At 41.4% G+C, this 21,811-nt stretch overlaps 1 protein-coding gene across 1 annotated transcript in view; it reads left to right on the top strand.

Annotated features, from left to right (window-relative positions):
• Positions 1 to 321: 321 nt before the first annotated feature.
• The window catches only part of nap1l1 (nucleosome assembly protein 1-like 1), a gene marked incomplete at its 5' end in the record, with an annotated part of 30,499 nt that continues 9,009 nt past the window's right edge, over positions 322 to 21,811 (top strand). Inside the window, 11 exon segments of the mRNA XM_084049826.1 lie at positions 322 to 366; positions 368 to 461; positions 8,105 to 8,141; positions 9,795 to 9,883; positions 12,320 to 12,422; positions 16,226 to 16,367; positions 18,208 to 18,288; positions 19,375 to 19,503; positions 20,112 to 20,183; positions 20,500 to 20,639; positions 20,944 to 21,089. Coding sequence (XP_083905952.1) covers positions 322 to 366; positions 368 to 461; positions 8,105 to 8,141; positions 9,795 to 9,883; positions 12,320 to 12,422; positions 16,226 to 16,367; positions 18,208 to 18,288; positions 19,375 to 19,503; positions 20,112 to 20,183; positions 20,500 to 20,639; positions 20,944 to 21,089 — 1,078 coding nt within the window.

The following is a 21,811-nucleotide window of genomic DNA, read 5'->3' as shown; positions in this document are numbered from 1 at the left end:
GGGTGAGTAATTGATAGAAAATAAGTATTTTTTGGGGTGAACTATCCCTTTAAGAACATTTTGATACCAACACTTTTGTAATTTTACTCGAGTAAATTTCGAATTCCGGATTTTTACTGGTAACAGAGTATGTCTACATTGCAGTATTGATACTTTTACTTAAGTAAAAAATCGGAGTACTTTTTCCACCACTGTACACCACAAACACACCATGAAACACAACGAGCCTTTCTCAAAGTTGACGTAGACGAGCCTACTTTTTCCCGGGAATTCTTCTCTAACCCCTCCCACAAGCAGCGTGACCCGCCTGGTTTTTACGTGATGACGTCGGATGTATATGAGCGCAGGCGGCGGGATACCTCGCTCCCTTTTTTTACCGCCATCAGAGCGGAGTGTTTTTCCTCCTCCCTGTGTGACCGCTTCACTGCGTAGCACCAACCACCGCCTTGTACAACCAGAAGGTAGGGGTACAATGACTCGATATTTATGCTCCGACTCGAACTGCAGTCGCTTCGCACGCACCATATGCGGGATTGTAACCCTGTAACCCTAAAGTAAACTCGATAATGTGGCTATAGCGTGTTGAAACGACGAGTCCTCCGGCTAAATGCTAGCAGTGTTGCCAGGTCGACTTATTATAAGCGACTTTGGGCTTCTTTTTCTTTAAAGTTGCTTGCAAATATTGGTGGTTGTTGCGGTTTTTGGGGCTTGTTTCTAAAGTGTACATGCTTATTTAGGCTTGCTCACAAAAATATATATTTTGAAATCAGTGGTTCTCAAAATATTTTCATAAATGGTATGTGCCCAGGGAGCATTTTTTTGTGTTGGAATGTTTAAAAACATATTTCACATTTATTTGTGCATGAGTTTTTGTGAGCTTGCTGACGCATATAGGTTGAAAGTGTCCATGTGGCTAAAGTTGCTTCTTTTGGGCTTGTTTTCCTATACCTGGTTACTTATTTCTGTCGCAAAATCTGGCAACGGTGAAGAGCAGCCATTGAGACTGAGAGGGTGGTGTTGTACGAATTTTTTGTATCCCCGTAAGAATCGGCTTCTTTCCCCCTCGCGGTTTTATTTCCCTTGGAACCCAAATGGGGACGAAAGGGGGTGGGAGAAAACGGTGAACTTTTAAGTGGGAAACGGATTGTGACAGGGATACAATGTTAGGCACAAAACCATGGCTCCACCATGATGTGGTTTAACATGTAAAGCAGCTCGCTGCTTCCACGGGGTAACCGGAAGATTCGCCCCAAAACATGCTAGCCCCCATTTTCTTCACGGACCGCTCGGCCCCAGTGGTTCTTGTATTCTTGTATTTGTTTTACCGAGGATAAGGCTAGAAATAAATATAGGGTTAGTCATGGGTTTACTGAGGTTAAGTCTAGGGATAAGGTTAGGTTTTGGCACTGCTTTACTGAGGTTGTGTTTTTAGGCTAGCCCTGAAACATGACTGTCATAATCATGACAGTCATGGATGCACTTCAACCGTGTGTGGTGGATTTCTCCTTTAACAACCCGTACATCTACTTGAACGTTCAGATTTCAAATATGAAGTGCTCACCCCATGGCCACAGATGTTACAATTATTGCACGCGCCTGGAAGTACCTGCGTCTTCCGGATTGTTCAATAAAGGGAATTTTAATCTGATCGGTGGTCATTTTCTCAGTTTTTTAGCCATATCCTTTCAACTATGCGACCCTATCTGGTGGGAGGTGTATTGCACTCTGATACATTATAACTATTAGAACATGGCCACCAATCAGATTAAGAGGCTTTTTATTGAACAACATGGGAGATTCGGTTACTTCTGCTGGAGCGTGCAAAATTGTAACATCCATGGCCATGGGGTAAGCACTTCATATTTGAAATCTAAACTTTAATCATGTAGATGTATGTGATGGAGAAAAGCCACAACACGGTTGAAGTGCATCCATGACGGTCGTGGCGCAGGTGGACAACCGTCATGTGATCCATGGCTAGGTTCAGGCATAGTTTACTGAGGCAATGTTTAGGCATAAGGTTGGGTTTAGGCATAGTTTACTGAGGTTACGTTTAGGCATAAGGTTAGGGTTAAGCATAGTTTAGTGGGACAACATTTAGGAATGCCAGGTGGCAACCGTACGGAGGTCGCCGGATTTGCCCTGGGGCGACTGTGTTTTGGGGCGAGCGTTTTGGTATTCCTGATCACACGGTGATTAGAAGTCATCATGGATCCTCCTAAACCGGGTCGGTAGTGTTAGCAAAACACTAGGCTCGGATGATCCCTGTTATAAGTAGGAATTTGTTGGCACATGTGTTGTGTTTTAGACTAGACCTTATTTCTTGGGATGAGGGTGTGGACGTTGTTTTTGTACCATGTATATTTAAAAAAAATGTATATACATATTTTTTTAGCGTCTCGTGTTGGATATTCAGAAAGTTCCTCAAATTAATTATTGATTAAAGAATAACTATTTTACCATAGAATAACTATTTTCTATAATAAACTAAAGTAACCCAGTGATGTATATAAGACTACAAGGCTATGAGTACTGATGCTGCGGGGTGGGGTGTGAATAGAATCGACTGGATGATGCTCTTTGATCAATGTAACTTGGTAGTTTATTTTATATTGGGACCCAATTAGCTGGCCACTTTTCGTACTCCCTACATCCGATTGCCCATATTTTCGTCTCATTTCTGTCGTATGTGCGCTAAAGTGTCTTAGTGCACACATAGCAAGGTTGCTAAGTAGAAGCTAACTTAACTAAAGGCACTGTACTGACTAGAAGTCTGGTTGGCCCGGTCAACTAACTTGGCCAACTTGCTATGACTTATTTTGGTCAAAATAAGTTTATTACCATAATGGCAACATATTTCTAGTAGTAGGCTTGTGGTTCAGATTGTTACTTTGTTAACGTTCAAAGTGAAGTAGGCAGGCATCCACCAGTCCTTTGTGAAGTCACCGATGGTTTGCCATGTTTAGTGCAATGTGCAGCATGCAACACGTGGTCGCTGGCAAGGCTTTGTGACACTGATGGAAGAAGTACCCAGATTTTTTTTCTTAAGGTAAAGTAGCACTGAGCTTGTACATAGCCTATTGAAATGGGATTAAAGTGGTTAATGTGTTTTTAATAATATAAAAATGTATATCTGCAAAGTAGTAAAGTTTCAAATAATTGCAGTGGAGTAAAAGTACAATATTTACCTCTGAGCTGGAGTAGGAGTAAAAGTACCGAAAATTGGAAATACTCATGTGAAGTAAAAAATCTAAAAACTTTCTTAAGTACAGTACTTGAGTAAATACTTAGTTACTTCCCACATGGGTTGGTTCTATATGCAGTAACGGATCTGAGTACAGATTGACTTGCTAATAACGTGTCTGACATGGCTTGAGCAGTGTTTGAATGGAAGGTTGGTCCAAATGATCTTGTTTAAGACGTGAGGCTGATTCTATAAATTCCATCTAAATAAGTAGTTTTCACACATCGAAGCGAAAAGGTGAAAATATCTGATCTGTGAGTTGGCAGGTATTTGGTCTGCTCTGTGAGTTGGTGGCAGGTATATAAAGATCTTCTGCAATGGCACTTGGCGTAGCTCCTCCACTCCCAGAGTCAAGTGTCTCTTTGCAGGCAATCAACATATTCAAGGAACATAATGACGGTAGTTATTTTGTTGAGTTGCAGGTTCACATTTATAGAATATCCTGTCCTAGTTAGATGCGTTTTCATTGGTTAGGAAAAATCAACAGTTCGGCTTTCAAACATATTTGCTCTGTCACTGAATTTGATACATTGTTTGCTTTTTAGAAAAGAAAAATTCTCTGCTAAGAGCCTTTTTATAGTACTCACTCTGCCATCAATAATTTGGTGAGACTGGAGAATATCATCTTGCCTTGGATATTGTCATGTTAACTTATTCGTGACATATGTGTCTGCAAGGCAATATGACTTGTATAATGCATAAAACTATACAGCATGTCCTGGTGCAGGAGTGCATCTTGGCTGTTCTTGTGCTGACACTGCATTCGATAAGCGTTATAACATGAGTTATAGCTGAAATGTTGTCATAAGTGTCATTTTCCTTGCATATCAGTATCCCACTTAAATAAGAAACAACACTAGCCTGTCCTACACAACTAGTGTGACTGTAATAATGTCATATGGGTGGGTATTTTCGAACATGCAGGTGACTGATCATACCTCATTAGCTAATCGCAGGCTGATTCAGAATTAATCACATCGGTCGAAAGATGTTGCCGTTGATATGGCGGCTTCACTAAATTAAGTCTCTTCCTTGAGATGAATCAAGTTTCCTTTGACAAGCTCTATTTAAAATGGATATTTGACAATGGACTTCAAACCTAACTCTAACGTCTGAGCTTCTGTTTTTTTTCAAATGAGGTGGTTACCACCTGGCCAATCTGAATTTGTCCCTTGGGAGTCAGGGCTGGTGTCTCTAGATGTGTCATTTTCACTAGTCAGGATTACCCAATTCAACTTTTTTGGATAGTTTTCTGTAGATAACCAGTTGTTACATTTTATGTCGTTAATTGACATTTTGGGAACATTTTCACCTGTAACGACATGGCCAAAATGGGGAGTGTCACAAGGCACCGAGTTGGGAGCTTGTAGATAGGCTACTTTCTGGGAAGAGATTTGGTTTAGAGTGAGAAAAGGAGAGGACCATGTATAGATGCCTGGGGGACCCCGATCAGGAAAAGACAACACTTAAGTCCTATCATCTCAGATGATATCTAGGCAGATATCACAATCTAGATACAATATTCATATGCAGTATTGCCCAGGCCTAGACTCAGATCAGACTATTGGACTGTCTAGTAAGAACAGTAAAAAAATATAGCATTTATAATTATTCTCGGAATCACTTCTCACTAAAATAATTTGCCCTGATAAAGTGCGTACACTTAACTGTAGAGTATATGGAGAGGTGTGCAACTTGTCACTTCCATACATGCTGATCTTTGCATAGACGTTTGCTCAGCATCATCTTTATGCGTACACACCCTTGATGCGTGTCTCCAGGCTTTGAAAATGAGCACTGTCCTTTGCATGTTCTTTGCATCTTCGGTTCTGGTGACCTCCAGTAATGAGTTTCTTTCAGGGAGGGGGTTCATAATAATGGGTTAAATATTCTGTCTTTAAATATAAATGGATGGCCCATTCTGTAGGGTGAGCCTTTGCTGCATTATACTGTAGCTAGGGATGGGACGATATGAAAATAACATGTCACGATCACTCTGGCAAAAATAATTGGGATTTAACGATATCACGATAATCAAAATATGCTTAAAACGTAAAATGCCCCTTTGTTAAACACTTGAACCCCCAGCATCCCTATTCAGGGGGGAACGGTCGCCAAAAATAGCTGATCTACAAGCTGTTGCAGATCGTCTATTTTTGGCCAATCGATTTGTGTAGAGTGACATGAGAGTGTACCAAGTGCGCTCATTACAGGTCCGTTTTATCTAGTGTAGCGGGTTTAAGTGGTACTGAATTTGCAGCTCAACAAAAGCTAATTCATCCTAGTGTATGACGGAGGACAATTTCACGATAAATCTCGGCAATACGATTATTGTGAGGGTTTCTTTTTCATCACGATAATGATTATCGTCCCATCCCCATTCATAGCCAGCGGTGATGTGGATTCGACCTGTGTGAGGGAACACATGCTTCCTGGCACCCTATTTGTTAGAAGTGCCATGATTCTCAAAATTAACAATTCAATTTAGATTTTCTGCACTGTCATTGCTAAGACTGTTAAGTCTTCAATTGCAAAGACAAACATTTGTTTCTCAGTAAGTTTTATTTAAATAACCATTATGCTTTGCTTACCTCAAGTCACACAAATGCCAAATTGTCACTTTTGTCATAAATGAAATGCATAAATTGCATCATGCATGAGGAGCGTTTAAAGGGATTTTCAATTAACCAGTCATCATTAATGTAGTGTTATGATGGTCATGTATCTCTGTGTTGCTCAAGGCAATTATGTTTTCCCTTTGCCTTTTTTCCTTCACACGAGCGCATGGTTTGGATACACAGAAAAACGGCAACTGTGTGCTTCCCTCTAATGCACAGGATGAACGGAATGAATACTGCCAGAATCCCGAACCTGTTAGTGATTCATATGCTTGAAATTGGAACATTAATTTCAATTTAGAACCAAAATCAAGACACTCCTAGTATTTGTGTGATGTGGCTGCAGCTCCACCTATAGGACAGTGTGACGTCCACGTAACCTGCCCTATTAGCATGTGTTTTTAAATGATTACGATCAATTACATTGATGGATGACAAACCTCCACCTTGGTTGACGTGTAGGTCTGGCTACCCCTATGGTATTTCTGTGCTACCCCAATATTGAAAATCCAAACCCCCTTTAATCAATCTGCATTCATGGCTCTTTCCATTTCACTTGACAAGGAGAATTCTTCCAATCCATAATCTGCCACCACGTCAGTGGATTTGAGTTAAGGCCATTTTAGCGATTGTGAGTTTTGACACCAGTGTCAGTTCCAGGTCATGATCTGTTACCATGGCTGTCTTGTGGTGCTGATTGTCTGTGAGACTGTCTCCTGTCCCCCAAACCCCCTGAGAAAACACTGGTGATCTACCCCCCCCCCCCCCCCACCCTGCTCTAGGAGGAGGTTAGGGAAGGTGGTGTGAGTCATGACCAAGTTTGATTCTCATACTGTCCCCATGTGGCTTTATTTGACTGAAACAAAGGGGTCTCTTGTATAAAAATGTGTAATTGTATGATGACGTGAAGTCATTTCTAGGAGCTGTTCTCAACAAAAAATCTTCGGCACACTAATAGTCATAGGTTGATTAGTTGATCAACAAATCTGTAAATTGTGTTTGCTGCATCACAGTGATGTTTTTGGGTCTTCTACCATCTTCTGTCACGTTATGAACAAGGCTTTCTTTACAAGCAGGGCTAGGGTTTGCAGCTCATATCTGTCACCAGCCAAATGATGGTAAATATTGTCTTTCACAGCACTGCCTGTTAGTCTTGTCTACCAGCCACTTTGGCCATTGCCTAGAACTTGTTTCCCAAGCTGAAACCCATATCTTGGCCGATGAAAGGTTGAAACTGGCTGCTTTGGAATCAGTTGGCCACTGTCGTCTTTTCATGTTGGTCTCTGCCCTGTTGGCTTATTTGAATGAAAGCGGCCCTTTCAGATGTGTCCGTTTTGGGTCGGGCCATGTGTGCTGCATGCTGCTATCATGTTATCAGGTAGCCAACCGGGTGCCCCCTGTCCTGTGTCATCAGCAGCCAAAGCCTCAGCCCAGGGTAGTGCAGGCAGGGTATGGATTAACTGAGCACTGCTCGCTGCAGTGAAAACAGTTGACTGAGGAGATATATAGGTCGCTTGTAAGATTAAAGGCGTCGTTGGGTTGTGCTTTAAACTGCAGCAGCAGATGTTGACTGTTGGTTAACACTGGGAACTAAGTAGTACAGTAATGAACACATGTATGCCTTTTTTTTTAATGCTTGTCGCCTTACACCAGGGCAATGCTAGCACTGCTATTTTCTCTGGGGTTTGGTGGATTACAGTTCGTAGCCATCATGTTGTTTCCAGTGGAGAAACTGGGCTGAAGATATTTTAAGTCCATTTTGGTGATGTATTTGAAAGTGTAGGATCATGCTAAATTTATCAGATTATGTCCTGTTAGTGTTGGTTAATGATTCCTGGGATATTGGTTCCTTAAATGATTGATGAATGAATGCCTAATGTTTGTAACCGCCTGTCATAATCAGACCTAGATTAATCAACGGTTTGAAATCGAAAATAATTCTTAGCAGTGTGTTTTTGAAACCAAATGAGTGCAGTGTGTTTTTGAAACCAAATGAGTGCAATTGTCAGTCACAGAAAAGCATACCAACTTCACTTTGCTCGTCTAAATTTTGTCTGCTACTGTCACCCATTGTTCTAGACTGCAAATCCCTCCAACCTCTAGCATGTTAAAATGAATATAAAGGATGTACTGCAAATACTTATTGAATCATGTCTGGTGGCAGACTGGCCCTGTGATGTAACCCCAAACTACTGACTATTGTCTAAGTCTAAACGGTTTCCTTTCCTCTCTTTTTTCATAGCATCAATCTACTTGGCTAAGATGGCAGACCTAGACAAGTAAGTGCATCCTTTTTATCCTGAATCCTATCCTTCTATTTTGAGGAATATGACATAACACTTATCAGTGCATGCTGTGTGTCGAGTGCATCGATGCACAGCAATTTACGTAGGCTGGTGTTGATTTTCCAGCACCAAGAGGAAGCAAACTCATGGATCATTATTGTCATGCTACATTTGCACGAGTTTGCTCACACATTGCATGCTAACTTTAATAATGTACTGGCCAATCAGTTTTAGCCTCAAACTGACGCTTTGCTGATATGAAAGTATGTAGTGGCCCAAACTAGTTACTCTTTGTCACCGAGCAGCTCCCCTGCAGAATTTAAGAAATCCAAGTGCCTTGCTGTAGGGGATTTGGCATTGTTGAATGATGTTTCTTTAATTGTATAGACCCTAAAGAAAAACGCGGGCAAAAATTCTTGCTGGCTAAAGTCCTTGATTTTGCAGGCTAAAATCCTTGATTTCTCGATAAAATGTGCAGGGTTTTTGTGTAGGATATTATTATTTCTTTTTTTTAATGCAGTGAAATTGCAGGAAGTTGTGAAATATGCGGCATATTTGGCTGATTATGCGGTAAATTATGCGATCGCATAATCACATTTAGTCTAGTTAGTCAAAAAAAGTCAAATAGCTTCAAGTTGACTGGAGACCTGTGTTGCTTGTCCTTCCCCCATCTCTGTCCTCAGATTCCTGTCTCTACCATCCTACGTAAAACGTTTAAATTAAAATACATTATATCATGGACAAAAATTGTCTTTGGATTCTAATCGGCAGCATCTTGTTTTGGAACTGTTTCTTTCTCTTTAGAGTGGTGAGGTGAAGGGCAGATGTGGTATCAATTTGAAACCCACATTAGTCCATGGTGTCAGGAACAGTCTTAATGAAATTATAGCCGAAAGAGGCCAATTACCAAGAGTACAGTTGACGCTTGTGAACAGGACCAGTGTTGATGAAAAGGGAACAAATGCTGCACAAGGCAGTTTCATCATTGTGTGTCAGAGTAAGCAGATAAATACAAAGCCATCCCGCTCGCCTGTCTCTCTTCCTCATTTCACTGCCATGAAAGTGGTTGTTTGTTTACTCGATTGGCATGTCATGTTTGGCCTCGCGATGCATATACACCGTCCGCCATACAAATGGACAGGCACTCGAACACTCATTGGTTCCACATGCGCTGCTGTTGGCCATCCAGACGCATCACTGCTTTTGATGGATGGGCCTTGACACAGGTCCAATAGGAGCAACGCTCCAGTGTGTGTCAGACCACGGGCAACAGAGGCCCTCTTGACACACACGCACGCACACACTGTTCAGCCATTGATCTGCCCTATAGATACGGACTGACACGATGGTGGGCAGGTGATGACTTGTTGCCGTTAGTATTAGTGTTGTCCTGTGATGCGTCATCAAATGGCATTCAGGATAAAAAGGTGATTATTATAAATCAGGATAGATAGATTCTCTGTATTTCTAAAGTAAAATCATGTCCAGCTGGATCTGACTGAATAAAACACCTTAATTGTCAGTTGAACTCTACTACTTTATACCCATACAATTTGCTCACAGCAAAAAGCCTGGTAAAACATCATGGCTTTCTGTATTTTTTCTGACTCTTTCTATTTGCCCCACTCCTACTGTCTCCTTGAACAGCAAAGACCAGGCTGAGCTGGACCCTGCAGACATGGAGGACGTGGAAGAGGTAGAAGAGGAGGAGACGGGAGAAGATGTCAACAGCAAAGGTATCAAATGACGAATGCCGTTAGTTTCTTACATTAACAGGGTCTGTTTTGTGTGACAATAATTTGACAATAGGTTTGTTGACACGGATAATAATTTCCCCCTATTGCGTTTAATGTGTAATGAAATATGCTTTCAATCAACAAATATTCTTTTGGATCCGGTAGTGAAATTGAAGTATAATAGACTGGTATTGGATTTGAATATTTTTCAACAGTGCTCATTCCTCTTCTGAACTCAACACTCGGTAACATTAAACTGATGTTGGTTTGACTTGGCATTTTGTTTTTGCTCCAGCAGTAAGGGTTTGAATTTGAGTAATCTATTGTATTATTTTAAGATGTAGACACTCTTTTTATTCTTCCTTAGATCTTCAATAAATAATGTTGTTTTGTTCTCATGTATTGGCTTACTTGCAGCCTATTGTGGATAGAATTAGACAACCTTTGGCCTTTTACTTATTTATAGTCTTAACCATACTTCAAGAATTCTCAGTCATGCTGACGGTGAACACACACACACAGACACACAGAGACACACACGTGCAGCAAAAACCTTGCATGAGCTTCAAACACCCATTGTAATTAGAATTGCACTAAGTAATGGAGAGTTACAGTTTGCCACTGTTTGCATGCTGAGAAAACAACAGTCAGTCAACACAATGAAGTGGACCCCATGAATCACAACTGAAAAGATTTGGGAACCTCGCATTGGCATTTGAAGGCAACAGCACAAATTAAAGCCTGCTGGCTCGGTTATAAATTATGCAGCAGCTTCCTCCTCGCTTTAGTCGTGGCTGCAGACGATTGTTCTCGATCGTTTGGCAATGGAGATATGTGATTATCAATAACCCCCCACACACGGGAGACAGGTGGCTCCTTTTAATCGTGTAGCTGTAGATACTATTGAGTTTTCGAATATTGTGATGGCTGTAAACTGGTACAAGGCAAATGATTTCAGGATGTCAATACCTGTCAACTCACGGTCTGCAGTGAGCTAGCTGAGTAGGCTTTGATGGGTGTGTTTCGCACTCATGATTGTGTCACATTTTACCTGTCCAGCTGTCACAGACAGAAGTGCATTCCCCATTTTCACTTGCTTCACAACAGTGAGTGGATAGGCGTGTACGTTAACACTGCTGTCAAAATCCTGGATAGCCGAGTTGTCCAGGAATATCTGTCCCATTTACAGCACCTGGGATACGCTCGTGATGTATTGCGTATATCTGGCCAATAATACGAGTTGCTATTGTTTTTTGTGGCCTGCCTCACATTTATGTTTAATTTATAGTCTGTCATACACCAGTGTCGCGCGCGCGTGTCACAACATGTCACGTTGTGAGCTTGTAGATTGTCTATTTTCAGCTCCCCACACTGTCATACAATGAATATAAATCAGGCTGAGAGCTATAGCCTATAGTTGAGTGGGGTCCCCCATGGCTCTGTACTAGGTGTGCTAGTATTTCCGTCTACAGTACACCAAATCTCTTTTTTTCAGAAAATAGCCGATCGATAAACTCACAATGCATTGCAAGCTTGTAGATCTGTTATTTTTGCCCAATGTTTTCCCCAGAATATGGACATGTGGATAACACAAACCTGACGTTGGCCGAATTTGCATCTAGAATGCATTTGCATCAAAGACAGTATCTGAAAGCACCCTGGTTTAGAGCCCTTATAGTCTCTCGTAGGCAGGCAGCTATTCCACAATGTCCGAATGCTCTATAGTCTGGAACTGCACATCCCGAATGCCGATAACGGAAGCTGTCATCTGTTTGACATTTCTGTTCACGAAAATATATTTTTTAAATATCTTTACGTTTTATTTTAGAATCTCCATTTCTGATGAGCAGCAAGCTATATATGCTTCGATTATTTATATTAGGACAAATTTGCGCCACTGTAAAGACTATACGGAAGTGGGGAGGAGGCGTCTCATCCGCTTTATCCTCTGATCATTGTCAGAGCTTCCGTGTTCCAGACTATGACTGAAGCATTTGAAAATTGTGGGAGGCAACAGTCTGGCTCGCGAGACTAGAGCCCTGATGACTCAGCCAGTGAATCAACCGTCCACAGAACAACAGCATCCTGTCTATGTAAATCTGAAATGCCCAAAATAATCTACATGACATTTGGAATGTGTTATTCAGCGCTACTGAAATATTACTGTACAATAATGTATTTTCTACTCTTATCTTGACACATCAAAAATTGGATACATTTACTTGTCATATACAGTATATTGCACGATTTGTTTTGATATACCAACTGTAATTCCTAATGATGTATAATTGATATGTTACTGTTATTCAGCTCGGTGTAACTGTAAAATATGTATATAATGTGTGCTGCCAAATACTGTAAAATGCCTCCTGTCATTTAAAACCAGGGCTAAAATGTATCTTTCTACAATGTGTGCGTTTCTGTCCTCGTCCTCAGCTCGCCAGCTCACAGTACAGATGATGCAGAACCCACAGATCTTGGCTGCTCTACAGGAAAGGCTGGATGGCCTGGTGGGCTCACCATCAGGTTACATGGAGAGGTGAGACAATTACTGCCAACTGCTTGGGTGTAAACATGGACTCTTAAGATAACTTAAACCCTATATACTTAATTTACCATAGCCCCCTCCCCTTTCCCTCTACATCAAATATCTTCACAGAAAATAGCTTGTTTTTTTCGCCACATTTATGACCCAGAATGAGGACACTAGGGTTTGTGTGGTTAAACATTTTATGTTTGATGTCACGAAACATGGTACTTGGTGTAAGATGAAATGCTGGAGATTCCACTTTTGTATTACAACTCATCAATGGAGACTAGTTAGCCAGACACTCAGCCTGAATTTTCATTTCATTTCACTCCATTATTCAGTCTGAAAACCCTCACAGTGCAGCCGTTCTCTGAGATGGCATTGGGGACATGGCCAAAGTGGGACTCTTTGAGATTGGTTCATACTGGATCATCCCCATTGGGCCGGTTAGATTCTTTTATTATTTTTTTGATCGTTTTGGGGGTTTTCTGCCTTTATTGATAGTACAGGAGGTAGACCGGAGACGGGGAGAGCGAGATGGGGAGAGACACGCAGCAATGGTCACGGGAACAGGATTTAAACCCACAAGCCTATATGTGGTATCCACCTAGACCGCTAGGCCAGCGGGCGCCCTGGCTGGTTATATTCTAACCGTACCGAGAAAACCCCGCCTTCGTCAGCGTCACCAGACCCTGAATGCGAGGCTAGCAATACAGGGGTTGGAGCCAACGAGAGAAAGTAACTTTTCAGTAGATGACACAATAAAGTAATAATGGGGAGCTACAGTGTGAAAACTTGAGTCTAGCCTTTGTTAATGTGAAGGACCCCCAAATTGATATTTACAGTATTTGGCCCCCCATATGAAAATAATTTATACCACAGAGATTCTAAATTATTCAATAACTTTCACTATTTTTCAAAATGTTATGAAAATAGCACATCTATGTGTTCGAAGTTTGTAGATCAGTTAGTTTCAGATAGTATAAAATAGCGTTCAAGTGGTTACACTGATTTTTCTTTATAATGCTATATCAACTAATTTAGCTGGGGATCCCCTGGAACACTCAATACAAAATAGAAGTTTAGGAAGTACTAGGGGATATCTCAGCTTTAATTCTTTAAATTCATAATGGTCACTTGAGATGAGGTGTGTGTGTGTGTGTGTGTGTGTGTGTGTGTGTGTGTGTGTGTGTGGTCCTTGACAGAAGATCAGTTCTTTTTTTTTTTATAACTTTGTTTTTATTGAGGATACATCAAAACAGTTACATTTATCACTTTATCAAATAAAACAAAACAAATCATACAACAGACATTTACATGTACTTAGACAAACAAAAAACAAAAAAAACAAAAAACATATTTTCATATTACATATTTAGACCTTTGTGGGGGGGCACATTAACCCCATTTTCTTACATCATCACATCCCTTCTCTTAGGATTATATATATTATCCATTTTCCCATCGTTTTTCATAGAGATCTTCCCTTATTTTCAGTTTGAATGTTAATTTTTCCATGTCCTGAATATTGTCCACTATATTTCTCCACTGTTTATAGTCCGGTGTGTCAGTCTTGAGCCAGTTCCTGGTGATGGCCTTTTTCCCAGCCGCTAGGAGGATTTTGACAGTCTCCTGGATGTACAGTTCCCTCCATATGACCCAAATACATTACAAGACAAGAATGGGGAATTTCATAGCCTAAAACCTCACATATTGTTGAGTGCAGAGTTTCCCAAAAAGGCTGGATTTTCGTACAGCTCCAGAAGACGTGTGTATGATTCCAGTCAATGTTTCCGCAGTTTCTCCAGCATGGCTGTTGATTCTTAATTTGTTTACTTTTAATCTGGGGTGTGATGAAATACCGAATTTGATTCTTCCATATGAATTCCCTCCAAGAAGATCAGTTCTATTGTAGGATGCTATGTAGACATGGCACTGAGTGTTGGCTGACGAGGCTGCATTGCCAGCAACCTTTCTCAGCATTTCATGGGTTTGGCAGTCAATGTTTTAGGTCCACTGATGGCAGTGTAAAAATAAGAGCAATTGGAGACGTACGTCTCTGCCAGGATGGCTCTGGCATTGTTATTGATTACACAGAGAAAGTTATTTCGGTGTGACTTCTCTAAGGTCCCAACTCCTTAATTGCTGTATTTATGAATCACCTCGGTTAAGTTGCTGACTAAAGAGCATAGAACGATGTCCTTGCTTGGGTCCAGACCATAGACTCCGCCCACTCCACTGAGTGGCCTGCTTCTCTGGTCAGACCCTCAAATGTAGTCAAGAAAATGAGTTCTAGTATTTAAATCCTGCAATGAGATTTATGAATCTTGATTCACTGTGTCATCCACACAGAACCGGCCAGTGCCACCACAACCAATAAATCTAAGCAAGCAAGGCATCATTTCTTCACTGCCATTAAATGAGGCAAATCTGTATAAGATGTGTTCTTGGCTCGGTTTCTGTCCATTTTAAAGCAGGCACTTGACTTACAGACTTACAGAGAGCCCTCCCCCCCCGGGGCAAGTGCTGCACTGGTGTACTGCACTCTAGAGATAACTTCACCATGCCAGGCTCCTATGGTTTCTTGTTTGTTTAAAGTTTGTATTTATCACATCTTACGAAAGAAACTAAAAAGCTAAAATCATAATGCTGATCTCCACTTGGAATTCCCAAACTGCACTCGTGGTACTCTATGTTGTGGCACCAAACATGGTCTCTGGACCTCTGTCCAGAGACCATGGGAGTGTTGTTTGCTGATGTTTTAACCTAAATCCTTTGTTCTGTTGTGAGGACATGATGTCACCAACATCTCCACCATTTTATATTTTCCCAACATCATAGGATTCTGTTTAAAAATGTGGAAAATTCGACCTTTAACTGGAATAGCTGCTGTTGTCATCTCAACAGCAGCCTTGAAGGCAGACGCGAACAAATGGCAAGTGAAGATGGTGCTCCAATCAACCGTGATATTTCAGTTGTCTGTCAATGACAGACGGCCGTGAGCGGTCATGAGCTTATCAAGCTCCTTGCAACTTATGTAATTGCTTTGTAGTGAGACTGAATCTAGGTGACTATCCTTAACTTGTGGAGTGAATACGGAAGCAGTTCATTCAAAGCAGCTGCTTCCCTGGATGTACCTGTGTTCATGTACGTGTGACTGGCCCATGTGAAGAGCACCATCGCCCCTTATTGACATCTTGGTCCCAGAGGGCTGGGTCACGTGGTCTTAACCAAAGCGCATACATCCCCTCTCGAGAGCTTTTGTAGCAATGATGCCATTTAGCAACCTAATGACTCGCGGTGTTTCTGCTCTAATCTCTTGGGGCCCAACATCTCGAGAGGCCAGCTTTTAATTACAAAATACACAAACTAACATTCTCTCTTGAATGGGGAAAGCACAATGATGATAGTTAGCATTATCACCATAGACTTTTGAATGGATAAAGCACAAAAGATGCTAGCGTTATAGCCTTGTTGATTTTAACAGTTGGTACAACAACAAAAGATAATGTCCCGCTCTTCTGTTGCCTCAGCGCTTGTCTAACGGTTGTTATGCTTAGTTGTGTGCCGATGTCACGCAACCAAGTATGTATCAGGCATTATGATACCAGTGTTTTAATTCTTTCAGAAACATAGTTGAACGTTCATATTGTGAAACAGAACTTTATGGGATCAGGGCCTTGTAGTTTAGAATATTTCACACTCAGAATTTGTTTTTTATTTTATTTACCACCTCTGGTTTTCGCTCCTACAGCAAAAAAAGCCATTCAGATGAATCCACTAACATTTCTTTCCCTCCCTGTCATCCTCAGTTTACCAAAGGTTGTAAAGAGACGTGTCAACGCCCTCAAGAACCTCCAGGTGAAATGCGCTCACATCGAGGCCAAGTTCTACGAGGAGGTCCATGAACTGGAGAGAAAGTACGCTGCCCTCTACCAGCCCCTCTTTGACAAAGTAAGTACTAGATCGATTTAACTAGCACACTGTCCAGCCTGGTGGTCTTGACCAGCGTGGCATTCTGCTCAGTTCTGGTATCACACATGGGACCAAGAGCTAAGCCACCATCATGACATTTTAATCGTCATACAAATTATTGTGATTAATGATTTAATTATGATTTGGTCATTGAACGTTGGAACATAAAAGTAAAAATTGTACACACAAACTGCACAGGGCAGACAAATAACTTGGATATACAATCTTTTATTTACATTTTTTTTTTAAAGTAATGGTTATAGCTATCCAATACTCTGAATATTCGCATTGGCCTTTCGACAAGGATTGGCCTTTCAACAATGTACAAATTGAATATGCTCAGTCAGTATTATTAGAAATTCCACTTGTCTATATACCATAGAATTTAATGAGGAAGGAGCCCCTAGCCTCTTGAACCGTTGTGCATTGAACTGCACAAGTGTCTTTGCTTTGACACCTGATCTGAGGCACTCGTACTTGGTCGTCAAAAAAACGGTGTCACCGCACCTCGCTGTGACATTGTGGAGGAGTCATTCTCCCACAGCATCTGCTGGCCTTGATCAGACAGCCATCTGTATGCAGAGATCTTTAGCGCTGCTGTTTCTGCCGCTGCTTAGCCAGCACAGACACCCACCCCCACCCCCTCGCTTGGCTGCTCTTTGAAGCTAGCTCAAGATTTAAGGAGAAGGAGGCTTTCTGTTTGAAAAGAAAGCAAGGCCGTTTCAGGCAGAGCCCAGGGTTGGAGCCCAGAATATATTGGGCCTTTTTTTTGGGGGGGGGGGGGGGCCTTATAACTCCACTTCTAGTAACGTTTCACTGTTTTTATACGAACAGAAGGTTTACACATTCCTTTTTAACAGGTAGAGCAGCATTCATGAGCCAGGGGACCATAAAACCTAACACATTAATTACATTTCCAGAAATGGATGGTTATCAATCTGAAAGTAGGGGCCTTTTTTTCTTTTTTTGCACTTTAAACTCTTGAAATGTTGACACCTTCTGATTTTTACGGTGGCGCGAGGTTTACAGCTGACTGCATTGATGTACTGTAGGACGGAAGGAGGGATGGGGCGCACACAGCAGCAAGCAGTATCCCCCGCCAAACCGCTGTCTTAGGGAAATAATGTATTGGCTTGGCAAGTGGGCTCATATTGCATTTATCTTGGTTGACAACAGCTGTGTCTTTCTTGGAGTTTTTTTTTTGCCCACTATGGGCTTCTGCCATCTCCAGCCTTCCCTCTAGATGTTGGCATCATACGCCCTCAGAGGACTTAACAATTGCATCTTTTGAAGCAAGCGCTTCGTAGCTCCAGTCCTCTGCAGCCCCCCAATGCAGCAGGGCCTCGATCCTACCAGGTAGAACTAGTCCCTGGTTGGACTACTTGAGTTAAAAGGATAACCATGCAAATGCAACCAACGTCCTGGTAGGATGGAAACCCAGCAGTACCAGTGTACTGATTTACAAACGCATTGGAACGACACGTTGTGAACTTGTATTCGAACTTGATCTAGAGCTGTTTTTCAGAAGAGATTTGGTGTAGGGATAAAAAAGGAGGGTACCAAGTATAGACCTGTGGGGTATTCGAACTTGATCTAGAGCTGTTTTTCAGAAGAGATTTGGTGTAGGGATAAAAAAGGAGGGTACCAAGTATAGACCTGTGGGGGACATAAGTCAATCGAAGTAGGGTTTAACTGGTTATGATCTTAATACTGGCTAAAAAGAATGGGGAGGGCAATGCTATTTATTAGGACGCCCGTCTGCCTGATTGCCGTTCCAAATTCTGACTGTTTTCTCCCTTTTCATCGTTTTCCCCCACAGAGGAGTGACATCGTCAAAGCAATCTACGAACCCACAGACGAGGAGTGTGAATGGAAGGCAGATGAGGAGGAAGAGTTGACAGTAAGTAAGCAGGTACAGGTGACTTTTACGCCTGCATGCCTCTTACATCTTTTATTCAAGCAACTCAAAGCTGCATTGTGCGACACGCGGCCCACCCCTCCACCGATAAACAAGGGCAATTACGCTGTTAATGTATTTGTCAAAGGCAGACAAATTGAGAGACAAACTTTTCTACCACTGGTCATCTTGCACTGCGTAGTCTACCATAGTTGAAAGCGCCGGTATGGTGCCAGGTGTGTGCCAAGGTGTCTCAACATGACAGCGGCTCAGGGAGGGGAAACTAAAGTCATGGGGAGGAGCTTAGAATCGATCATCAACCATTGGACAACATGCTTCAGAACAGTGGTTCCCAAACGCTGTGCAGATAGACTAGTCCAGGTTATTAATTCATTTTCTTTTTTCTTTTTTTTTTACTTTCTATATCAGTACTTTGTGAACATTAATTCACCAATGCAGAGGTAAATTATATACCCTAAAATATACTGTATTATAACCACATACAAGCTCACAATGTGTTTCGATCATGTTGTGAACTTGTCAATTTGCTATTTCCGCGGTGAACACGGGTGTGCCTTGACACTTTGACGTGGCTATTGTTATGGCTTGGGCACTAAGTTTGGAAGCACACAGCTTTAGAAAAACATCCTGTAGAAAGGAGACGGGAGACGTTCTGGTCATATCTCAATGAAACCCTCATCATTGTGCATGTTTTCATTCCTTGTGACTCTCAAAAATCTCACAATGCAGCTTAAATCTCTTTGATCTTTTACTGCTTCTATTAGAACTGGAGCCCTTGGCTTATTCCTGTTCGATTACCCCCACCCTGTGACAACAGCGCTAATGGTGATTGGAATAGAGATTTCATTTTGCGGTGGTGCTGAATGCTAATTCTCCCATGTTGTGGTATTTGGTGCACGGTGCTGCTGAGTGCAGCCTTTAATTAAAGTGCGGGTGGGGATGTTTTTTTTTTGGTTAAATTAGTGTCAACATCTAAACAAGGAAAAATCATTATTTCGAAGGTGAGACCCCTGTCTTACACTCCCTTTTTTTTTTTATCCCTCCCATCCATCCTCCCCTGATTTTTAGGAAGAGATGAAAGAGAAGGCGAAGGTAGAGGAAGAGAAGAAGGACGAGGAGAAGGAGGACCCCAAGGGCATCCCAGAGTTCTGGTTAACGGTCTTCAAGAATGTGGACCTGCTCAGTGACATGCTGCAGGTAAGGAAGGTTAGACAGACTATACAATATGATGTGCTGCTGGAAACTAGGTCACACCAGATGCAAATACTGCAGAGGAGAACTGGATCTTTGCTGCCACCTACTGGCCTAAGGCGGTTTCACACCTTGTGGTCTTATGTGGGACCACCCACCACCTATTTTATTATAACTTTTGAATGGATGGATTTTCCTACCTAACCACTGGTTGGGGTTATACCAACCGAGTGCTACAGTGATGACATCAAGTCCAGAATAGGGGTGGATCAGTTGATCGAACTAATTATTTAAAAACAAACAACTCTTAATGAAATTATGGATCTTCAAAAATCTGCAAGCTCACAACTCATCATGATGTAATCTGTAATCAATTAATTAGTTAATTGATTAATTCCCTTTATCCCAGATCTGTTATTGCTCTAAACACTGCACAACGGACACTTCACTTTGTGCAGTCTGTTGATGGGCAGATGTGTGATATGTTTTTAATGTATGTTTTTAAATAGATATAAAGTCTTTTAATGCACTAGAGTTGGCTTGCTACCTCAATTTGGAGACATACATGAAACTAGGTTCCCCATCTCACAATGTCTTTTTTTCCTCCTCTCCAGGAACATGACGAACCCATCCTAAAACATTTACAAGATATCAAAGTCAAATTCTCAGACCCAGGCCAGCCTATGGTGAGTTCCTACTGCTCATTCAGTTAACCAAGGCGCTATCGACAGCCATCTACCTATTGTCCAGTGTCATATTAATGTCGATGCCATGTAATTGTGACAACCTAAGGATCTCGTCAGTGTCCAGATGCTGGACAAATGGCAGATCAACAATAAAAATTGCATTGATCACGCTGATCTTCATCAGGAAAGATTCCTGAAGAAGTAGTGTAATAGAAACCGCAAATAAAGTGGAGCTGAGAACCAGAGTGCAGACTTAATTATTATTTTAATAGTGACATCCTAACCCCCCTCATGTTTTGGCTCTCTGTTGTTCCAGAGTTTCACATTAGAATTCTACTTTGAGCCCAATGACTTCTTCACAAACACAGTGCTGACAAAAACCTACAAGATGAGATCTGTCCCAGATGAAAATGACCCTTTCTCCTTTGACGGGCCGGAGATAATGGGCTGCACGGGGTGAGGAAAACACTCACTCACTCACTCGCGAAACCATGCCAGCTCAAAATCAATTAAAATGCAATTACACATTTCAGTGAGGGCATTATCTAAATGCTCTAGTCTAAAACATTGAACCTTTTTAATTGCAAGGACCCCCAGTTTGATATGCATTAGGCCATGGACCCTCATTTGATAACTTTTTTTTTTACTGTTAGCCCAGTCTACACTATGACAGTTAGATGGTAGCCCCCAGGGGGCTCTCTGATCCAAGTGTCACAGGGATCTGAACTTGTTTTCTATCCTTGTCCTCCATCCTTCCCAGCTGCACGATCGACTGGACGAAGGGCAAAAACGTCACTTTGAAAACAATCAAGAAAAAGCAAAAGCACAAGGGTCGCGGTACCGTCCGGACGGTAACCAAAACGGTCCCTAACGACTCCTTCTTCAACTTCTTCACCCCGCCAGAGGGTAAGGATGGACCCGTTCTATCCATGTTCACACTACCGTAAAATGCAGTTGATTCTAGCCCAGTGTGTTGACTTTGACTTGGAAAAAGTTCAAAGAAAACTACTGTTGTCAAAAAATCGATCATGGTATTTGATCAAACCCATTGTGATATTTGGTTTTGTCCATATGGCCCAGCCCACATGCAGGTTGGTTATAAAAGACAACCGTATTCTACCACCAAAGTCACAACAAGTTTCAGGAAGTCACTAGCACTATGACTGAATATAACTGATGATTTGAGTTGATTTCTGCTGTGTAAAACACAACTGCTGTAGTATGATGCCACACTGTAACAACTGCACTCTACGTTAGGCTCGTACAAAAATAACTTTTCAGCTGAATTATGTTTTTTTTTCCTTCTGTGAAATGGCTATGCAACTAATATAAATAATTTCACTTAAAGTTAAAAAAAAGCATTCGTCGTTTTATTTAACCACAGATTATATAACCACACTATGTACAGCTGCTGAAGTCTGCATCTTTGGTCTGTACTAACGCTAGGATTTTTTTTTTAATGATTTATTTGTGTTATTTATGATTAGGGATGTCCGATATTATCGGCCTCCCGATATTATCGGCCGATATTAGCATAAAAATTGATATCGGGAAAATATCTGTATCGGTTTTTGAATTTTTTTTTTTTTTTTTTTTTTTTGCTTTATAAATAAGTTACAGGAGTTCTT

The sequence above is a fragment of the Gymnoscopelus microlampas genome (genome assembly GCF_963454915.1).
Source record: "Gymnoscopelus microlampas genome assembly, chromosome: 23".
Lineage (NCBI taxonomy): Eukaryota > Metazoa > Chordata > Actinopteri > Myctophiformes > Myctophidae > Gymnoscopelus > Gymnoscopelus microlampas.
Note: the sequence above shows the minus strand (reverse complement) of the source record. Positions and strands in the feature narration are given on the sequence as shown.